Genomic DNA, 22,022 nt, shown 5'->3' on the forward strand with positions numbered 1-22,022 from the left:
GGGATGTAAGAAACATGTCTGATAAAACTTAAGTTTCTTTCGATAACAAGATACTAAGATGCCTTTAAATGAACGAGTTGGACTTCCCTGGCAGTCCAGTGGTTACAACTCCACACGGGTTCGATCCCTGGTCGGGGAACTGAGATCCCGCACGCCGCGTGGCGTGGCAAGAAAAGGTAAATGAACGGGTAGTATCATCACAGCACTTATTAAAAGTGAGGTTCTGGAACACAACTCCGGCCGGCACAGTTCTGAGAGGTCCTGAAGCAAAAGCCCTTTACGACCAGTGCAGTTGGCCCGGGTTGCTAGCGTGCAGGCTCCCTCCCCGAGGGCAGCCCCCCAGACAGCCACCCACGTTGGGAGAAAGGCACCATGTGGCAGAACCGTTTATCACTGAGGCAGAGGTACCGTCTTCTGCTGGTCTCTTTTGCTGAATCTGAGGCAGCAGACACTGTCGTCGGAGACTCTAAGAGCAACCGCACACTATCTGGCCGATGTCAGCCGAGAGGAAGCGGCGAGGCGAGCCCACTGCCTTGTTCCTGCAGTGTTTGCCGAGCCCTGGCCGTGTGCCATGAGTCGTGGGTATGGCTGTCCCCACGGAGCCTGGAGCCGGAGACATAGGTAATATCCCACTTAAGCATTTACTAACGTAAAAGAACACACCGACGTGTACAATGTCACCAACACGGAAGGAGGTGATGTTGTCCAGCCCAGGAACTCCCGGCAGGCACGGGGAGCCCACGTGTGTTAAACCTCTCACATTTGGTTAATCCGCGTGTCTTCACTGTATTTATAGTTTGCGTTTCAGTGGATCAGTTAGCTATGTAACTCCCGTCAGTTCAAGGAAATTCGTGTATTATGAGATCTGTGACCGCCCACATGGAACAGGTGTATTTAGCAGATACTACGTGATACCTAGAAAGGAAAGCATGTGACCCAGGCCGTCCGTGTGGGATGTGATCCTGTGACAAGGCGGCAGGCTGGACACAGGTTGGGAGGGTCCCAAGTGTGGTGGCTGCTCCCCTGATGTGGGACCAGGACCCTGACATCCAGGGCCGAGTGTCCGAGGACAGAACTGAAAGGCACCGTGACGCCAGGAAGAGAATTTTAGTGTTTCCAGAGTCCTCAGCACTTTCCCAGCACGCACGACTCAAACGTTTATTACAGAAGGGAAACCTGCAGTGTTTGAAGAGCCTTTGTCACTGGTGCTTTGGTGTCTGTTGATAAACAACTCCATAGAACACCTTTCTCCACATGACTTTAAATCTCAAGAATGAAACAGTGCCACAGACCTCATGATTCTTACAGGCCCGTCCGAGTTCCATAAGCTCTCTGAACAGAACTCTTACATGTCAGAACCCACGAAGCCTCGAAGGACGCGTTACAATTGTTGAAGTTTCTATTAAAGCCTCTTAGAACCCCAGTCTTACAGGTAGAGGACGGGGCAGCGGGGCCTGGGAGAGATCAGGTGACTTCCCTGGCCCTGCACCTCGTGACAGGCTGACCCCGCCCAGACTGGGTCTCCAGGACCCAGGCCTGAGTGGGTCACATTTTTGGACGCCAAACCAACTACACATTTTAGGCACACTTTCTGGAAATCTGAGTGAATTCCCCTCTCCTGTGAAATTACCCCGATTTATCTGTCTCACGAACGGGGTTGCGGGCTGGGCAGCAAGCACACCTGTGGCGTGAAGATCGTTCCCAGTTCGAGGTGGGGTCCACACAGCGATTCTGGACAGCGTCCCCCCGACAGGGGAGCACCAGGAGGCCGGGCAACGAGACGCGGACACACACGTCCACCTGCACATGACATGGTTTCCGGTGTGGGGTTTTTGGGACAACAATGTGTATTTTACCTCCCAAATGTGACAACCGTATGAGGGCGGGTGGTTGAACAGTACTCATATCACAGACGGCTGAAAGGAGAGAACGCTGATGTTTAAATCTATAATTTAACATGAAACAAATAATTTTTCATGGAAAAATGTCCTTTTAAATACAGTTTTTTAAAAAGCATACTTTATGAAGCTTCTTAGGAAGCTCAGCTGACATTATTAGAAGTAAAGCAGACCCACTGACTTGCAGGCAATTTAAAAGAACACTTTTCTGGAATCACAATGACACCATCGCTGTGCAAACTGCAACAGCGCGTTAACCTGTAAAATGATTCCCAGATGAACATCCAGAGAAAAGTGAAATGAAAATAGAGCTGATAAATCTAGACACTTGATGATTCAAAAAATATAAATCTTAACCCTGGCACCAAGTTTAAAGCTGTCAGCATCCACGACGATCATCTTCTTTAGGGCACGTTTCCAGCAGCCTGACTTGTACTGTTTCTCAGGGGTGGTTACGGACAATTCAGCGAGTGCGGTGAGCACAGCCTCGCTTTGGGTCATGATCAACAGCGACCCTGCAGCCTGCAGACAGGCCCCAGCTCCTCCGTAAATGCGGAAATCATGCAGAGGTCTCTTACAGCAACAGCTAGGGCCCCGTCTCTGGGCGCCCCAGCAGCGAGCTCAGAGGGTCTCCGTGCGGCGTCCACAGTCAGCGGTGTCTTCTCTAAGCAGCAGGAGAGGGTCTCCAGTCTCACGACTGGTCAGGATGACTTCCAAAATGGGCGACAGGCATAGCTGACCGGTGTCTCCTGCAGGACAGTTCCCTTTTCACCTTAATCCGTCTCGATTTTCTGCCTAGAGAGGGCTGCCTTTACCACTTGTGACCACTGGCCATGCATATTCTACGAAATCATCTATAAGAACAGGCCATGCTCCTGAAGGAAAGCAAATATATTTTTTAAAAAAATCAATGATTTAGAGCAATATTTTTATATTCAAAGCATTTTTTCACAATCCAACTTCTATATTTCAAGAACTCAAATGATTTTTACTTTCTATAGCCTGTGCTCCACTTAAAGAATCGGCTAAAGTGACCCTCTTCTGCTCTAGCCAGACCAGGGTTGGCAAGTGCTGGTGTGCTTGTGTGGACCCGGCCCTGTGAAGACCGCCCACCCTTGACCCCGCCGGGAACGTGCACAGTCACCTCCTGGCCGGGCAGAGGGAGCTGACGGTGGGCGGGGCCGGGGGGGGTGGGCATCCTTCCCTAACGGGGCAGCGCCCACAGCTCAGAAGGCAGGCAAACGCTCCCTGAGTCCTGAAATGTTTGGGGTGGGGGCCTCAGCAGGTGTGATCGTGCTCAGGTGAGTAAATGGAGGCTGCAATCTTCCGTGAGCTTCGGCGGTGCGATGGAATAGCCGCTGCAGCCACACGCGGGGCAGTGGGCCACAGTGACTGTCCTGCTTGAAGTCTGCCTCAGGGCCTCGGCACATCCACTCTGAAATGCTTTAGCTCAGACAACTGTCTTCCTGACTTGAACTAAATATGAAGCTGTATTTTCTTTTGTGCGATTTACAAGACATAATAAACTGACCACTGGGTCACTGTGCTCACCAACCCCGTCTCCGGACGGGGTCGGGCCAGGAGTCAGCAGGTGCCGTCCGCCCCGGGGCCTGCGCTGCCGTCACTGACCCGTGGTCCGGGGGCAGAGACGTGTGCGCCCGCGTCAGTGCCTCTGGCCATCGCCTGAAGTCCGACTACTTCTCGTACCTTCTTCATCATAGCTGGACATGTCATCTGCAATCATATTTCCAAAATCTAGCAGAAGGTTCCAAGTGTTCCTTGGGATTGATCTCTTGTGATGCTCCTAATACACAAGAGAGAAAAACCACCAGACTTACGATACAGACTTAGCTCTCAGGTGTTCTACTGGCCTGGTAATCTCAGAACAGAATTTGATAAGGAATAAGTACCGGAACAATATTGTCCAAAGTTAAAATAATCATAGCGCTTTGGGTTAACGTTAAGAGCTACATAATGCTAATGTGCAGATGCAGAAAGCAGACTTATTTAAACACAAATTAAAATAAAACTTTAAAAATACAAAAATTATAAACTTTTATTTCAAATTGAGAGGCAGCACTTTTTAATCTCTTCACCTAACCCCCAAACCAATTCAGAAACAGTGCAGGCAAGTAGTATTTTGATACATTTATTTTCCTAAATACCAGGGAGTTCTTTGAAGTGGGATGGGACACTTTTCTGGAAATGTCTCTGTTCCTCGGTACTTCAGGTGCAGCAAACACGTGCAGGATACCCGCCCGCAGCTGAAGGGGCAGCCCTGGCCCCGGCCCGGCCTCCCCTTTATCTCCCAGAGGCTCCCAGCTCCTAAGGCAGCAGGTGCCGCTGTGGGCCCGTCTGCACACGTCACACGCACACGATTCACAGACGGCTCGCAAGCTCGTCTCACACCTCAGAACACGCGCGTAACCGGCACAGCACGCGTGCTCTTCTGCACCTGCCGTCCCGCGTGAGCCCCGTGTCCCTCCGCTGCGTGGCGTTCTTGGGTCCTTCCCCAGGCTGCTCCAGGAGGGCCTTCCCACACAGCCCCCACCCCAGTGGAAGGGCTGCTCCTCGCGTGCAGGGGGGGCCTGAGCAGGACAGCACGGCCACCTCCGGAGGTCAGGGCGGCCCGCACCCTGCACCCTCCCCACAGCCGCAGCCGAGACTCCGCCCCGAAGGACCCGCTCCCCCTGGGGCCAGCTGAGCCCTCCACACCTCCCGAGCGATGCACAAGACGTCCAGGAGTCCCAGCCCGTGAACACAGCTCGGGGGGGGCCCAGTGGTGCACAGTCCAGAGGAGGTGGCCTCGGAGCAGCCGGGTCAGAGCCCCTGGGCGCCGCTTTCAGCTGGTGGCAGAGCGTGGCCGCGGGTCGGCTCCTTGGTGACCTCTGCGCGAGACCCTGGCTCCACAGTGCCCGCGGACAAGCCATCAGTTAGTACGGACGGCCACCGCACCCACTGACCCCTCACGCGGGGCCCCCACAAGCAGGGAGACACTTACCAACAAAAAGATGTTCCAAAGATCTAAAAACTTAAGGCTTCCGGATAATACCAAATTCCAATATGCGACGGCCACTTCTAAGTCTGGCAAGAAAAGAGAAAGAGCAGTTAGTGAACCCCAGTTTCTTCTTCCGCTGCACAGTGATTACTTCTCAGCACGCTGGTATTCACTCACTCAGTAACGATCAGCCGTCTTACCTCGGAGTGCCATGAGGGCTAATGCTCACAGAAGTGTTCCTGAAGTTGTGTGTGATCTAATTTTGTAACTCTGGGGAAATGTCTTTTAAAAAGGATTTGTTGGGAATTCCCTGGCAGTCCAGTGGTTAGGACTTGACACTTTCACTGCGGTGGCCCAGGTTCAATCCCTAGTCAGGGGAACTAAGATCCCACAAGCCACGCAGCACAGCCAAAAAAAAAAAAAAAAAGGGATTTGTGTACTATGTTATTTGGACATGTAAATTAGTATCCCCTAATTAAACCATTTCAAAGACTCTCATTTTCTTATGTATTGGGCTTTCTTGAAAGCTGAACCGACCTGGATACCATTAACACAGATCATTTATTTTTAAAAAATAGCCCAATGCACTTTCTAAGTGATGAACTACAAGTTAAAAACTCATTTAGAAAGGAAGGGACACAGTGCTTTCCAAATAGACCTGCCTTGCCACTTAAGAACTAAAACAGAATCTGATTCAAAAGTCGATCATATAAGTACTATAAAGATTTGGAACTTCTTGGGACTTCCCTGGTGGCGCAGTGGTTAAGAATCCGCCTGCCAATGCGGGGAACACGGGTTCGAGCCCTGGTCCGGGAAGATCCCACATGCCTCAGAGCAACTAAGCCTGCGGGCCACACTACTGAGCCTGTGCTCTAGAGTCCACGAGCCACAACTACTGAGCCTGCGTGCCACAACTACTGAAGCCCGCGTGCCTGGAGCCTGTGCTCCACAACAAGAGAAGCCACCCGATGAGAAGCCCACGTATCACAACGAAGAGTAGCCCCTGCTCGCCGCAACTAGAGAAAGCCCGTGCGCAGCAATGAAGACCCAACACAGCCAAAAACAAATAAATACATTTATTAAAAAAAAAAAGCTTTAAAAAAAAAGACTTGGAATTTCTTAAAGTCAAGACAAATAAGCATGTTTATTTGGTCACTAGTCAAAGTCAACCTCCTCATTTTTCATTTTTCCTTGGCTGGAAGGTAGCGATGATTTCACAACTTCTATACAAACCGACGCTGTGGGGATCGATCATAAGATGGTGTCTTAACGCAACACGGACGCCGTTTCAGGGCTGCAGTAGAGGATGCTCCCCGACCCACCGTGTTTGGAATACAGACTCATTCTCTGCTCACTGCAAGGTTAGCACTGATTTCTTTTTATATGATTGATACACAAGTACATCAAGGGGCTGAGAAGGTTACGTCCTAAAGCTGACGACCTTGAACCATGTCGGCTAGCGCTCATCACTTTCAGATGATCAAACAGTCATACTGCAATAATGCTTACGTGTGCACACCAGTTAGATTAATGTGAAAAGCTGATGAATAAACATTTAAGGTAACAAATTCCTTTAAATGCAAAATACTCAACTAATCACTTTTCAGATTTTTACCTAAATCTGGTTTGGTCCCACCTGGACGAAAACTATTAAAGCTGGAGCTCTGACCTGAGATTTCCAGGGTCCATCGCTAACGCTGGATGAGCAAAGGAAATATATGAGTAGCAGCCAACTTTAAATAAAGTGCCTCTGTTCCCTATGTGTTTAAAGTGCGTGAGATGTTCTCAGCCTGAAATAACCTGGAGTCTTAATCAGAAAGAAAGCAACGGTCAGAAAATTTCAGGAGCTGGTAGAAGGGAAGGCTGGCTGGACCTTACCTATGGGGCCCTCGGCATTTACGCCTAGACGATTAGTCCCGTCCTGCTAAGTCTACATCCTTATCACTTAGGAAATCTATACTCAACGCATCTTAATGATGAAAAGTGTCACGTTGAGAAATGGAGGTAAACCTGGGGAAGAAAGAAAAATAAGTTTTTTGGCAGACATTAAATCGAGTTACTTTTAGGTTCGTTTGGTCCTCGAAACCCTTCTTATAAAGTTCCCGATTTGTATGTTTGCAAACCACACAACTAAAGTAGAAGTGTGCATTTTCAGAGACCTAGCATCACTTACATAAACACGCTGAGTGCTGTCCTGATGGACTTGGCCATTTTCAAAATAACAACAAAACTCAAAATTATAGAACTTGAGAGCTGAAATCAAGAATAAAAGCTACTCCAGTGACCATAAAAGGAATCTTCATAGCACCTATTTTCTTTCCAATAACCTCTGAAAAATCCTACCTCCTGAGTAAGAAAATGTTTAGAAGTTACTCCTACTTAAAATTTTTGTCTGTGATGGTCCCTTTAGAATTAGATCATAAAGATGTTCCTTCTGTCTGCCTGCTAATGCAGGGGACACGGGTTTGAGCCCTGGTCTGGGAAGATCCCACATGCCGCTGAGCAACTGGGCCCGTGAGCCACAACTACTGAGCCTGCGCGTCTGGAGCCTGTGCTCCGCAACAAGAGAGGCCGCGATAGTGAGAGGCCCGCGCACCGCGATGAAGAGTGGCCCCCGCTTGCCGCAGCTAGAGAAAGCCCTCACAGAAACGAAGACCCAACACAGCCAAAAATAAATAAATAAATAATTTTTAAAAAAGATGTTCCTTCTGTCAAAAAAGGGTCTTTGGGCTGATGTAAAAATTAGCTAATAATCATGAAACTTTACTTCCTCAAAAATTATGATTTTTCAAAGCCAACTGATTCCAGACTCTAGCCAGTATAAAACCATGCTAAGCTTCTTACATCAAAACACGGAGTCAAGGAGCTTTAATTATCTCCTCTTTTAGCCTATCAGTTAAGCACAGGCTAAGGAATCATCACACACAAAACAATACAGCACATGTACATCTTCACACACACATAAGCAGACACACAAACCTGAAGGAAAGGAAGGGTTCATCTGTGGGTTTTTTGTTTTTGATTACCCCTTTCCACTGCTGTCCATGCTTTTTCTGGGAATTATAGGAACACTTGTATCAATCTCTTTAATTTATATTTAACCCTTCAGAGGACAGACCATGTAATATACTTTGGAAATTGTAAAATCAATTGTTCCATCTGGGGTTCGCAGCCATAAAATTACTCATCTTACTTTATTTTTTAAAAAAGCCCTCAAAAAACCTTATAAATGTTCAGGTATCTAATCATTTTCCTGTAGAGGCTATTATGTTCTTTAATACAATTTTATATTCCTCCAATTAGTCTCACGAAGCAAAGAAAAAAATCAGTAACTGTTCTAATTCTCTAGTGAATGATTTTTTTAAATAAATTTAATTTAAAAACTTATTTATGGGCTTCCCTGGTGGCGCAGTGGTTGCGAGTCCACCTGCCAATGCAGGGCACACGGGTTCGAGCCCTGGTCTGGGAGGATCTCACATGCCGCGGAGCAACTAGGCCCGTGAGCCACAACTACTGAGCCTGCGCGTCTGGAGCCTGTGCTCCGCAACAAGAGAGGCCGCGATAGTGAGAGGCCCGCGCACCGCGATGAGGAGTGGTCCCCGCTCGCTGCAACTGGAGAAGGCCCTCGCACAGAAACGAAGACCCAACACAGCCATGAATAAATCAATAAAAATTTAAAAAAAAAAACTTATTTATTTATTTTTGGCTGCATTGGGTCTTCGTTGCTGCATGCGGGCTTTTCTCTAGTTGCGGTGAGTGGGGACTAATCTTTGCTGCAGAGCACGGGCTCTAGGTGCGTGGGCTTCAGTAGTTGTGGTGCGTGGGCTCAGTAGTTGTGGCGCACGGGCTTAGTTGCTCCATGGCATGTGGGATCTTCCTGGACCAGGGCTCGAACCCATGTCCTCTGCATTGGCAGGCAGATTCTTAACCAGTGCGCCACCAGCGAAGTCCCTAGTGAATGATTTTTGATAAACGTGTTATTTAAGTGTCTATAGGCATAAAAATAAATAAGACAATGATTTTTTTCTCAGTAAAGGAATTACAGGATAACTATAAATTTCACCTTTTGTGCTGCCTGATGCTACAGCAGATCTATATAAAATAGAGGCTAACATACTAGGCTCCGTATTGCAAAAGTGTTTCAAGATACTCCGTACCCTCATACTGAATTTCTTTGAAATTATTCATGCAGAAAGTAAATTTTTAAACTTTAAATTAGGTAATTAATTTAGACTAACTGTCATGCAGCACTTCACTGTATTCATATTTTATAACTTCTATGTACTACTGATGGTAAATGTTTTGGCTGTTTCTTGTTTTCTGGTCACAGAGAACCTTGCTAAAAGGTTTCTGTACACGGATCCTGGCACACAAGTGAATGTGTTGAGGCAGACACCCACCCACGATTTCATGAGTCTTGTTAAACAGTTCTCCAAGCTGACTGCCCACCAGCGCTGTTCTGGAGCTGTCCTGGAAGAGTGAGTTGTGTATTCTAATTTGCACACTGCCATGAATGAGGCAGAGTGCCTGCTTGTATCTTCACTGGCTATATGGAACGTATCTTTCGTGAAGGGCTTGGTCAAGTCTCTTGCCCATTCTCAATTAGGTTATCTTTTTCTTGTTGTTCTGTGGGAATTCTCTACATATCAGGGACACAGGCCTTTGTCAGTTGAGTATCTCATGGCCCCCACCCCTCACGTGGATGCCTCTTCACTTCTCGATGCTGTTTCTTGGTCAGAAGTTCTTATTTTAGCGTAGTACACTCTACAGTCTTCTCTACAGTGATTTTTCATGCGTTTTACAACATGCCCTACTGCATGGCCATAAGGATATTCTCCTCCATTATTTTCTAAAGGTTTCTGCCTTCAGCCTTTCACACTGAGATCTACAACCCACTTGAACTGACTTTCATGTATGGTGTGAGGCAGAGATCAAGATGCATTTTTCTCCATACAACTAGATAATTCTCCCAGGACCATTTACTGAAAAGCTGTCCCTTCTCCACTTCTCCAAAGGGCCACCTTTCCCATAAATCAAGTGTTCCTGTAAACATGGATTTGTTTCTGGGCTCTCCATTCTGCTCCACTGGCCTATTCATCTAATCTGGCCCCCAATGCCATGTACTCTTAACTACTGTAGCTTGAAAAGTCCCATGTTATGCACTGAGATAATATCCACCCCCTCACTTTTCTGTTACGGTGATAAATTGCATTGATCAACTTTGTAATGTTAAAAAAATCTTGCATTCCTGGACTACAGCAAACTTTGTCATGACAAATTATCCTGGTTTTTTGGTTGATTTGTTTTGGGGGCTTAATTTATTTTGCTGAAAATTTGTTTAGGATTTTTGGATCTTATGTTCATCATATGCATCTTTTGATTCTTATGACTGAGAGTGGCCTATAATTTTCCATTCTCAAAATGTCCTCTCTAGGTCTTATTATCTAGGTTGTGCTCGCCTCAAAACATATTGCGGAGTGTTTCTTCCTGTACTATTCTCTGGAAGAGGTGGTGTGAAATTGGTGCTATTCTCTTTATTAAAAGCTTGGTAGGATGTGCCAGTGAACCAATTCTGGCCAAGAGTTTTCTCTTTGAAAAGATTTTAAATTATGGGTTCAGATTCTGTAAGAGTTATGGAACTATTTCTTCATGTGCCCATTTCAGTAAGTTGTCATTTTTAAAAGAACTTCTCTGTTTCATTCAGGTTTTCAAATTTACTAACATAAAGTTGTTCATAATACTCTCGTCCTTTAATCTGTAGGGTCTATAGTGATGTCCCCCTTTCATTCTATATTGGTTATTTGTTATTCATTACTTTATAAGTGTTCACATAACAAGCTTTTGGCTTTACAAATCCTTTCTACTTACAACTTTTTTTTTAAAATACATTTATTTATTTATTTATTTATTTTTGGCTGTGTTGGGTCTTCGTTTGTGTGTGAGGGCTTTCTCTAGTTGCGGCAAGTGGGGGCCACTCTTCATCGCGGTGTGCGGGCCTCTCACTGTCGCGGCCTCTCTTGTTGCGGAGCACAGGCTCCAGACACGCAGGCTCAGTAGTTGTGGCTCACGGGCCCAGTTGCTCCGCGGCATGTGGGATCTTCCCAGACCAGGGCTCGCACCCCGTGTCCCCTGCATTAGCAGGCAGATTCTCAACCACTGTGCCACCAGGGAAGCCCTAAAAGCATCTTTCGATAAGCAGAAGTTTTTTACTTTGATGGAGTCCGATTTATCAATTTTTTCCTTATGGCTAGTGCATTTTATGTCTTCCCTGAAAAAGTGTTGCTTAACCCAAGGTTACAAAGATTATGATAGTCTCTTCATGTTTTGTCTAAAACTTTATGGTTGCCAGTATCTTGTACAGGTGTACAATCTAGCCCCAATTAATTTTTATATATGATATGAAAGAGGGACTGAGGTTAAATTTTTTCACCTTTACCCAGTTGTTTCAGCATCATTTGTTGAAAAGGCTCTTTTTTCCCCCACTGAAATAATAAAAGCTGACTAACAATCCTGCAGTAGATGAACAAAGTAGGAAGACTTTACTAATTCATTTCAAGACTTACTCTAAGGCTACAGCAATTAAGAATATGTGATGTTGGGTTGAAGACAGATAAAAAGACCCATGGAATACAACAGAGAAGATCCACACAGAGTTTTTTGTTTTCAAAAAGATGTCAAGGTATTTCATAAAGTTTATTTAGTTTACCTAAGAATCCTCCAGCCCCCAAAGAAAGGATGAAGAATTAACTGTTAAAGGCAGGTGTTCCAACCACAGTCAGGAGTTAACAGCCAGGAACACGTGAAGAAGTCATAACAGAGCAGACACCAAAGCCAAAGTATTTTTAGAGGTTAGTGCTATTTAGACTAGAGGCAAAGTCCTTCACATCTCTAAAAACATAGGTTATCTCCACAATATAGTTCACTAATACATTCATAATACTTTTAATATTTTGAAAAATAGTTTCACCTTTAACTGCTCCCTGAGGTGTAGAGAGAGAGCAGTCCACCAACCACCATTAACCTGTAAGCTAAAGTTATGTTCTGTATACTCCAGATAAGAGGGCGTGAGATTATCTAAAACATTCTGGGAAGATTCACTCTCAAAATCTTTAAAATATATTTTTTAAGTTATGATACTTCATAGGATAATAGGAATTTAAAAATTTTACTTGTATAGCATATTTCTAGACAATGTCTAAGAAATGCCATTAATTGTCTCTATAAGAAGCACTTGTTTCCAAAATGGCCCATTTTGGGGGAGATTTTAACAGGTGGGACAACTTGTAGTCCAATGCCAATGGAACGCTTCTTTACGAGGTCTTTCCTATTCTAAAACTGCTGGTAACTCATCTAGGCTTTCCTAGGTGAAAAGGATGCCCAACACATATGCTGTTACAAATTGTTACAATGATACCTTTTGTTTGGTTGGTTTTATTCAACTACCAGGAATGTGGTAAGATATTAGAAATAAAGTCTCATAGAGTTTAACATCACAACAGACACACGGGTTTAGTGAAAACAAGCACGCTGTCCGCCCAGCCTTAGAACATGTTTACCTAAGGCTTTTGAGCTCCTTCGGGAGCTAAAAATAAGTGAGTTTAAGTTGTCAACACTGAGATATCAGAGTAGCAGCAAGTCAGCAAGTCAGCTTTTACACACCTCCTGAAACAGTTCAATAAGCTTAGTGATTAGAAGGTGTTTATGTGCTTTCGTTTACCTCTCCGACTCATCCAGCAAGTAAGAAACATGTTAAGGTATGAATGTAGCTTTTATCCCAGCCCTGTAGGTAGAACAGAGAGGTGTTACAAGCAAAAAGACAGAATGACATTTTATTAACGCTTAATACAGCAACACAACAAATTATACATGGAGCACACAGTATTAAGAAATAAATTAAATGGCTGAAAACAAACAAACAAAAACACCTGGATATTTACTGTCAATTCAAAACTGGAAGGAAAAAAATTAAAAAGGAGAAAGTGTTACAAAAGAAATTAATCTGAATAAAAACACTGAACAAAACTTTAACTGGAATTTAAAAGAAAACCAAAGGTTTAATAGTACAAATGCATAAGAAATTTGTAAAATATTCAAAGGACATAAATTGATATGAAGTTTACAGGTTGCTGAAACATAATTAATGTTGAAAGTATTTTCCTTTCTGAAAAAGTTTAAACTGAGACCAATTTACTTACCCAAGCTCTGTCATGCCATCTACAAATTCCTTTTTGCTAAATTCACATAGAGTCGTGGCCCTGAATTTCCAGCTATACCCAAAACGGTGATACTGGCAGGATCTACACTTAAATCATCACAAAACTTTTGAATTCCATCAATTCCAATTTTATTTTCATCTTGTGGGTCTACAGTTAAAATTAAGGGAAAAAGAAGTTAAAAATTTGGGTATTTTGAAAAGCATTACTAAAATGGGTGGTAAGAATCATACCTCTACTACATAGTTCTGGCAAGTGTGTTTCAAATTCATCAATCAATGCACTGCAATTTTCTACCACATGTGAAAGAAATAGCAACAAATAATGATTTATCCAGAAAATACTCTTTATTTTTAAAATCTAGGTTCCTGGGTATTTAGGGGGGAAAAAAATCATTGAAACTCCTTTGAAGACTTCATCATTAAGAAAAAATTAATTAATCTCCCTAAAGTAAAATAAAATTTCAAGTTTACAGAATTTTACCTTGCCCAAAGGCAAACTGCTACGAAAAACACTGCAAAGTATTCAAAATATTTTAAGTTTTTATCACCACCTTGTCAAAGCAAAAGAAAGATGTTTTTCTTTTAAAAGTGATTTCATTTGCTATAGTGCTAATACTACTGCACAATACTTATTTTTCAGTCATTTAGTTTATGCACCCACATTTAACAGCTTAGAAATTCAGGCTCCCCCGCCCGTCCCCCGGCAATTTCTAGTTTAGAAATAAAATTAAGGAACTTAGCATTTCTCCATGGGAAAATCAAACCGTGAAATCCATTAAAAGAATCAGCAAGGCCTCACCAAGCGAGGCCCTGTGACCTCAGCCTGTGTCTCCTGACCGGCATCACAATGACAGCCCACCTGCTGCCGTAGAAGGTGGGAGAAGCAGGCCTGCGGCACCTTCCTGCAAAGGAAGGTTAAGTGCAGCAAACTCTTCTTCCATCACACAAGATCGAACTCTTAAGTGCTCAATGCCACATTTACATATACATATGTTGTTACCAAAGAAGAACTGCTGACCTACCTTAAATGAGCAAAATCACACAGACCCTTCCAACTCTACGCTCCTGTGTCCGTGAGAACCTGCCGCTGTGGGCTCATAGGTCAGAGATTCCCACACACCTCCTGACTCAGGCCTGTGCTCCGAACACAACAGACCTTCAGGATAACAGAAAAATGGGTCTACGATGCCCTCACCTAATAACCGTCCTGATAAACTTCATATACAATGATTTTGAATGCTTTAAAGTAGTTTGGAAGCACTCATTCATTTGTATACACTGTGTAACAACGGCTGTTCTATTTGTCAATAGTCTTTGAACTATACATCTACTTTTAGGGCCCAAAATGATTGTACCATATGTCTACTTTAAATGACTAGAATTGCATGAATAAAATTAAATGATAAGGGATGAAGCTTAAAGATAATTTTCACATAAAGATATTTTTCCAAAGGCAGCTGCACATATCTGAATAACTTTTAAAATCTGCATAGCATATGACTTACAAAATTAGCTCAGTAATTAACTTAGCCAAAAAAATGTAAAGCACACTGAAAACAATGTTCATTTTTGGAGAACTACAACAAGTACAAATCTGTTTTTTAAACCACAGAACATGTTTCTGAACCAAGATTTTTTTTTTTTTAAAAAAAGGAATGCAATTTTCAATTGATTTTTTGGATCTAAATAGACAGATTATACACAGTATTTTCAAAAGTAAAAAATGAAAATAATAAATAAACAAGAACTTAAAGCCAAGGGAGTTACTCTGTTTGTGTTAATACTTGTTTAAATGAGGGATTTTATTTTTTAAGTTTTGGAAAGATAAGATTAACCTTAGAAACTGCTAGAAAAACAAAAAAAATCAGCTCTTGAATCGTTGCCGCCTCTCCCATTACAGCATAGACCTGACATTTGATGTGGAATTTAAAGCCTGCTGAGCAGTCTGGATCTAAACAGACTTATCATGCAGACTTATTTTTGCAGCATGACTGTATTTTGATAGGGAAAGCTCCATTCTAAGTGCCAATTTCAATAAAAATAACAACTGTCCCCGACTGACAACACAAAGGTTTTTTTGCCAAGAGTTTTTTCAGAAGCTTCTGCAGCTGGAGCTGTTCCAGGGCTCCAACACCAGCACACGGCGTCCTGTACCCTCACGTCAGAATTACCCTTACGATTTGGTATCGTTCTGAAACGGCCTTCTCACCACGTATTCCTTCCACTTCGTGGAAGTGCTGGGGAAGAGCACTGTCTTAACGAGTGTAGCCACCTGGCCTGGACACCAGGCCTCCGGGCAGTGACCGCCCGCAGCTGACCGGGGGCACACGAGCCTCCGCCCGGGCCACGCGCAGGAGGGCTCGCTGCTCGTCAGTCCTCAGACCCCACGCGTCTCGTCCCAGCCCAGCCTCGCGCCATCAGCAGCCACGGTCCCACTTAGACTGACTGAATCGTGCAGCTGAACATCTGCACGGGAAGGAATGCACGTCGGGGGCCCTGGGACGCAGCACGGAGACTCCAGAACAGCCACCCTGCTCCCTGGAGACGGACGCAGTCGCCACTGCGCCCCCTACCTTTGTACCTGTTATACAGCGGCTCCAGCTTCTTCCTGACGGCGGAGGTTCTCGTGGAGTCCTTGTGGAACGAGGCCGGGTTCTGGAAGAAGCTGTCCGTGGCGTGTCCAGTTTCCACTCACTTTGGGCTAAGCAGTGGATGGCAGTTCTCTCACCAGCCTGAGTGAATGCCATGAGCTGGTGGACCTTGTCCTTCTGAGATGATTTAAGCTTATGCTGTGGGAAGCAAAAGAAGCAGGAAAGCCAATGAGGCCAGTCCAGAGAGCTGTTTCAGCTCTATCACTAACGCCTATATTGTAACTGGACTTAATTTTTCCTTGGGTGACTGGACTTCACTTCAGAATTACAGGAAGACAAAGCCTTGTTCTTCATCAGTTAAAAAGACTGCACAGCCGTCTGAAAATTCAAATGATAGCATCTACACAGTAATAAATATACAAAGTCTAATCTCCCCCAAATTAGAAGAATCAATGTTTTATACAGAATACATTTTGATCTCTATCTGGTTCACTTTGCATGAAGTAGGATGTTAATTTTTTTCTAAGTCTCAGTGAAATCCCTCTTTATAACACGTATGTACCCTCTGATGAAATGCGGCTAACCCGAGGCCGGACCACATCACCACAGCCCACCTGTGGGTCCTCCTTGGCTTCAATTAATTTCAGGCCCTAATGACCAGGAGGAGGACCTCATGGTTGGAAACATGATTATTTTAAGTTTTTCTCCGTTTAAAATTAGCAGAACAACACTGATGAAAACACACATAACAAAGAATTGTGTGAAAAATAACTGATAGAAGTTCCAAAAGCAGGCACAAAAAGCCTGTTATGATTAAATGAAGATGATACTAATAATGAGAATGCCTGTGTACATGAGACAGAAATAAGATGGAAAAATAGGGCAGAGGCTGTCGGTAGGTAGTAAATAACAAAACTGCCATGTAACAGTACTATATATAGTATATAATGAAACCAAATAGCATTTTAATGTTTCCAGGTATTGAACGGTTAAGGTTTTATTTATCTAAGGTAGCCTGATGAAAACAACAGCAGAAATGACAGTCATTCACTAATTTCTGTAAATCAAAACAGACTCTGTAATCTACTGGGTGCTAATACTTTAAAAGACACTTTACACAATAATATGATAAGGGGAAAAGTTTTACTTAAAATGATTTATACTCACTCTTGTTCAAAAAAAGATGAGTTTATAGAAGCACACAGAGTAAATGATAACTTACAGAAATGTGTAACTGGAAAACAAGATGTAGATGAGGAAATCAAGAAGAGGAAATAAGGAAAATAAGAAAGCCAGAGATAAGACACAGACACGCATACCATATGAGTTGAAAGTGAGCTGAAAATTAGGCTCTGAGCTTCTCAGTTGCCAACGTAAAGAAGAGAAGAGGATTAGTTAGGAAAATCTGTTTTCATAAGATTTAAAGACCCACCAGTGGCCCAAAAGTGGCCCAGCTCCTCCTGGCGCTGAAACTGGAAGGCAGTGGAGACATGAAATGTCCCCTTTGTACCAGACCAGCTCCGCACCAAATGCCACCAGGAAACAGCAGAGCAAGCTTGCAAAGCGTTTTGCTAAGGCCTCCCTCAGTGCCTGCTGGCGCCAGGAGAGCAGAGGACGACTGAGCAGGGGTTACGCTACTGCAGTCTACACACACTGCTCTCCCAGTGTGGCTGGGGACCCCGGGGGCCCAAGACGTCTCAGGGGTTCCGCGGTCACAAAAGTATCTCCAAATGCCTCCAAGCCGTTACCCACCTTTCTCACTCTCATTGGTGTATAGCAGAGGCTTCCAGAGGCTGCCTGACAGGTGACATCACAACAGACTGAACACAGAAGATTGGAGAACCTAACTTTGCTTAAAGATGTTTGCAAAAATGTAATGTGAATATATAATGGGTTTACTATTGTTATTTTTGAACACAGATATTTTTAAACTTTCCATTTTAATTTCGAATATGGTAAATACCAATGGCTACAATCCCAATAATTTTTTAAAGTGTATAGGGGGCCTGGGACTTAGAAGTTTGAGAAACACTGATCTAAGTAACCCAGGGAATTAATATTTTGGCTACTTAGAACAATGACTGTTGATCATTTGGGGCCCCGGGTCCCTTTTGGAATCTGATGATAGCATGGATCCTTTCTCCCGGAAAACGTATGTGGTACACAGGTGGGCATATGGTTTGGCACAGAAATTCAGGGTTTTCACGGACCTTTTAGGACCATCCTGGCTTCTCAGAGGCTGGGGGAAGGTGGAACTCGGGCTAAGAACCCCGGAGCTAGGGCAGGAGGTGCTGGTCTCTGCCGCAGTGAGAGTACCACGCAGAGAGGCGGGCGAACCATGCCCCACGCGGCTGCATTTACAAACCCGCAGCTACCCTGCGACTGCAGCCTACAGCCCGGGTTCCGGGGGCACACGTAGAGTGCATGTTCTCTACATTATTTCCTGAAAGTGAGCCTCTGAGAAAAACCAACGAGTTCAAGGTTCTATTCTCTGGGCAGATTAAATTTAACTCAGTGCGGTCGGGTCCCAAATGCTTTGACAGTAAACTGACGAAAGACAATGCTGGCATCTTTGATGACACCGATGGCTTCCCCAAGGGAGGTGGGCAAAGCCAAGGCTTACCGCAGACACCTTAAGACAGTGACAGGTGTTCGACCCCAAGATGGTGCACCGTTCAGAAGAACCATGACATGTTTACTATGGAAACTGCCATCAGTGCTAGATTTTAACATTTTGTCAGGCTTGTAAACGCAGAATTCGGTACATACATACAATGAAATTCAGCCATAAAACATCATGAAGTACTGATATATGCTACGACATGGGTGGGCCTCGAAAACATTATGCTGAGCAAAGGAAGTCAGACACAAACGGTCACACACTGTGAGATTCCATTCGCGTGAAACGTGCAGCGCAGGCAAGTCCTGAGACGGAGGGCGGGCGGTGTGGCCAGGGGCCGGGGGAGGGAGGCGTGGGAGGTACTGCTGACAGGTGTGGGCCTTCCTTCGGGGGATGAAAATGTTCAGGAATTAGACACAGGCAGCGGTAGCACAACGCGGTGAAGGTCCTACGCACCACTGGACCGTACACTTCGAAATGGTTAACTTTATGTGATGTGATTTCACCTCAGAAAAATCCACCCTAGCGCCCTGAGCCCCTCCCAGATGAGCCAACAGAGCAACGTTTGCTCAGGTGACAACCATGCAGCCGGCAGATCCCCGCCAAGGAGGTGCTGCCCAGCACGAGGTCCCATCTCGAGGTCCTTCTCCTGACGGTAGCCTCCCGCAGCCCCTCCTAAACCGTGACCCGGCGGCTCTGTGACAGCATAAAGGAGGACGCTTTCCGGGAAGCCCAGGCGGAGAGGGGCAGGGGTAGCACGTAGCCCAGGCCGCCCAGGGCGGTCTGAACTGTCACCGCGTGAGTTACAAAGCGGGGAGAAGTGCACCTAGAGGATCAGTCTATTCCCGGTGGTAGGATCTGTCTATTCCAAGACAGATCCTGCCACCTGGAACCGCACAGTGGCACGAAGGTGCCGGTTCTGAATCAGCAACAGCGGCCGCGGTTCCAAGCCGAGCCCAGGGCAGGTCTCTGGCCAGGGTGAAAGGGGAGGGGACGGTCAACAAAGTTCCAGTGATTCAGTGTTACCCCTACAGTGATTAAAACAATAACCAACAGCTAAATCTAAAGACTATATGTGCTTCCTGCCCAAAAGGGACGAAGAGATTCAAGTTGCAATTTGTAAAAAAAGGGACCTGGCATAAAGCTTTCTAAAAAAAAAAAAAGCCTCATAAACTAAATATTTACCAGAGAAAGAAAGCTCTGGGTCTACTTAGGACTAAATCCATCTAAAATTAATAAAGGTCCATAACCTGGAAGGGCCACAGCCTGCCCTTCAAGCTCTGATGGCCTTCACTAAGGCTCACCACGCCAAGGAAATTAAAGTGTTAACGGCAGCTTTTAAGGGAAGTGGGAGGGCTTTTTCTACGTTGTTTTACCCTGTTAAAATGTACAAAATTCTTGAAATAAAAATCTGGACAATCCAGGAAAAACATCAGATAAATTCTCTACCTCTGGAAAAAGTCTCAAACGTTTAAATTGTGACCTTGTAAAAAATCACTCATGTGATCTGGGCACCAAAACTGACCACATACAAAATGAAAATGTTATCCTTAAAATGTCCTTCCAGAGACACTGAATACAACAAAATCTCCTCTTAGGGTCAACTTACAAGGGGCCGCCAGGGCAACCACACTGACCCAGTTCGTGGCATCAATTCAGTCGCCTTGACGGTTTCAGGTACAGCAGGCGGGGGTGGTGCATGGAGTCACACCCAAGTGCCCCCCTTCACTCTCCTTCCTCTCCAACCTCTTCAGCAAGTCAGGCTCCTGCCCACCCAGCCCCTTCCCCTTAAGAGCTGGAGCTGTGGTCTCGCCGGCCAAGGCGGGCGCACTCGGCCGGGCAGTGCAGCTGCTGCCCCGGGGCCGGCACGAGCCTCCGGGCTGCACTGCTGACCGCCCGCTCCTGGTTTCTGGGACGGCTTTCTCGGGCCCTCATGTTTCTCTGACCGGCGCTTCTCCATCTCCTTCTTGGCTGCTCTCCCCACCCAGGAGGTTTGTTCTCACGCCTCCCCTCTTCCTGGCACGTTCCTCCTGGACCATCTCTCTCCGGCCTTTAAGCCCCTCCCCAGCCTCCCACTACCACGAGGACAAAGGCTGCCATTCCTCCCTGTGACCAGCTGAGTGCCCCATCACAGCCTCCCGCCGCGGCTGCTCCCTGGCTCTCTGGGCTCCGCGAGGCCCTCTTCCCATTCCTGTCCCTCCCACCCGCAGCGCCGCGCACATCTGGCTGCCCCACGCCCCACTCATTCTCGAGAGTTCAGCTCAGCTCACACCGTGCTGCCGCGGCCAAGCCTTCACTGGCTGGGTATCTGACACCACACACCCCACCCTGCGGGTTCCTGGAACCGGTGCCTCTCCCTGGCACTTATTCCAGCTGCAATAACGTAGCTGCGTGTTCAGTGCCCGTCTCTCCTGCTGGGACATCGGCTCCATCAGTACCAAACCCACGTCTGCCCTGCTCAGCGTCGAAGCCCTGGCACCTTGCACACCACCTCGCTTGCACGCAGAAGCCACTGCATTTACAGAATGAACACTGAAACCCTTCAACTACCATGGTTTCCACGACGTTTCAAAGCAACTGTACGTTTCCAGAAAGCCCGCCCTCTCCTGGGCTCCAGATCTACGTCTCTAACCAACCAGACGATCCCGCTATCTCCCCCTCCTTACTGCATCATCTTTCCGCAGAAACCTGCGCTTCCTTCTACAATCCCTATTTTGGTCAATACCATGACCGTCTGCTCAGACGCCCCAACCAGGGCCTGCAGAGCCCTTCCTCTCCTTTTCCTCCTTTTCTGAACGGCTCTGCAAAATTCCCCACCGTTCCCTCCTCTCATGCCCCTTGTTCCTACCGACAGTCTCCGTTCAAATCTTCGCCTCTTCTTGCCGAGCTATTACCACCGCTTCCTAGCTGGCCTCCCCTACCCGCAGTCCTGACTCCCTCCCATCCAAGTCCTGTCCTCGGGACAAAAGGCGATCGCTTCGCACACACTCCTCCTTCTCAAACACCTTCCAGGCTCCCGCTCTCTCCTGGGAGACTCTGCTCTCCTCGGCGGGGAACGCGAGGCCCTGCTCAGGAGCCCTGCCATTCTCGACCCTGAAGTCCACGTTCCGGCCGCTCTGAACCACCGGCAAGGCTCAGGCGCGATCCGGTCCACCGCATCTCCCGGCAGGACGCCCGCCTGCCCGCAACGTCCTCCCTCCGGGGTCACCCGGCTGCTCGCGCTCCCGAGGAGGCAATGCTCGGAGTCCCCGGCCCGCTCTGTGCCTCCGTCTCGTCAGGCAGCACCGCCGCACTTGGGTCACCGGTCCGGTCCCACCTGCGTGCTCCCCGCCGCGCCTGAGGACTCCGCGCCCGGTCCCGGGCCCCGACCGCCAGCCCCCGACCCACGACCTCCGACCCCAACCCTCGGCCCCAGCAGCGCCTCGCCGCCCCCCAGCCCCGGATGCCCAAGAGCGGCCGAGAGGAAGGCGAGCCGCGGGCCACCTACCATTCTCCCCGCGCTCCCCAGCTTGTCGCCGGCCCCGGCCGTCTGCGCAGGCGCCCCGGCCCAGCCGCGCCATCCCCGTCCCCGTCCTCAGCCCCCGGGACACCCGCCCAGGGAGGCAGCGACAGGTCAGGCCAGGCCGGCGGGACTCCAATTCCCGGCGTGCACTGCGCCGCCCGGGGCCGCCGGGATGCAGGCCCTGCTGCGCCTCCGACT

General features: G+C 46.6%; 1 protein-coding gene across 12 annotated transcripts; it reads right to left on the reverse strand.

The window, feature by feature from the left end:
- Positions 1-1,148: 1,148 nt before the first annotated feature.
- Positions 1,149-21,969, reverse strand: DCUN1D2 (defective in cullin neddylation 1 domain containing 2). 12 transcript variants are annotated; one of them, XR_011071107.1, is made up of 7 exons: positions 15,693-15,795; positions 14,134-14,267; positions 13,911-14,013; positions 13,092-13,259; positions 12,556-12,676; positions 4,900-4,982; positions 1,149-3,702 (listed from the first exon to the last, which is right to left on the reverse strand). XR_011071107.1 is itself a non-coding variant. In XM_068527015.1 (4 exons), exons 1-4 carry the CDS (start codon positions 21,810-21,812, stop codon positions 3,995-3,997), a joined length of 1,098 nt encoding a protein of 365 aa, XP_068383116.1. In that variant the 5' UTR covers positions 21,813-21,969; the 3' UTR covers positions 3,981-3,994. The 12 variants fall into 12 exon arrangements, 1 of the variants encoding a protein (XP_068383116.1); XR_011071110.1 differs by adding an exon at positions 6,775-6,906 and having other exon boundaries at positions 12,614-12,676; positions 13,911-14,267; XR_011071103.1 differs by having other exon boundaries at positions 1,149-2,773; positions 3,430-3,702; positions 13,911-14,267.
- Between the last annotated feature and the right edge of the window lie 53 nt (positions 21,970-22,022).

Source organism: Eschrichtius robustus, chromosome 18, assembly GCF_028021215.1.
Source record: "Eschrichtius robustus isolate mEscRob2 chromosome 18, mEscRob2.pri, whole genome shotgun sequence".
Taxonomy (NCBI): Eukaryota; Metazoa; Chordata; class Mammalia; order Artiodactyla; family Eschrichtiidae; genus Eschrichtius; species Eschrichtius robustus.

Coding starts and splice junctions, on each gene's coding strand:
- DCUN1D2 (XM_068527015.1), bottom strand. Junction 4,983..15,692: donor CTGGAGCCGCTGTATAACAG/GTACAAAGGTAG, acceptor TTTTCTTGCCAG/ACTTAGAAGTGGCCGTCGCA. Junction 4,799..4,899: donor TTTGGAACATCTTTTTGTTG/GTAAGTGTCTCC, acceptor CTGTGGAGCCAG/GGTCTCGCGCAGAGGTCACC.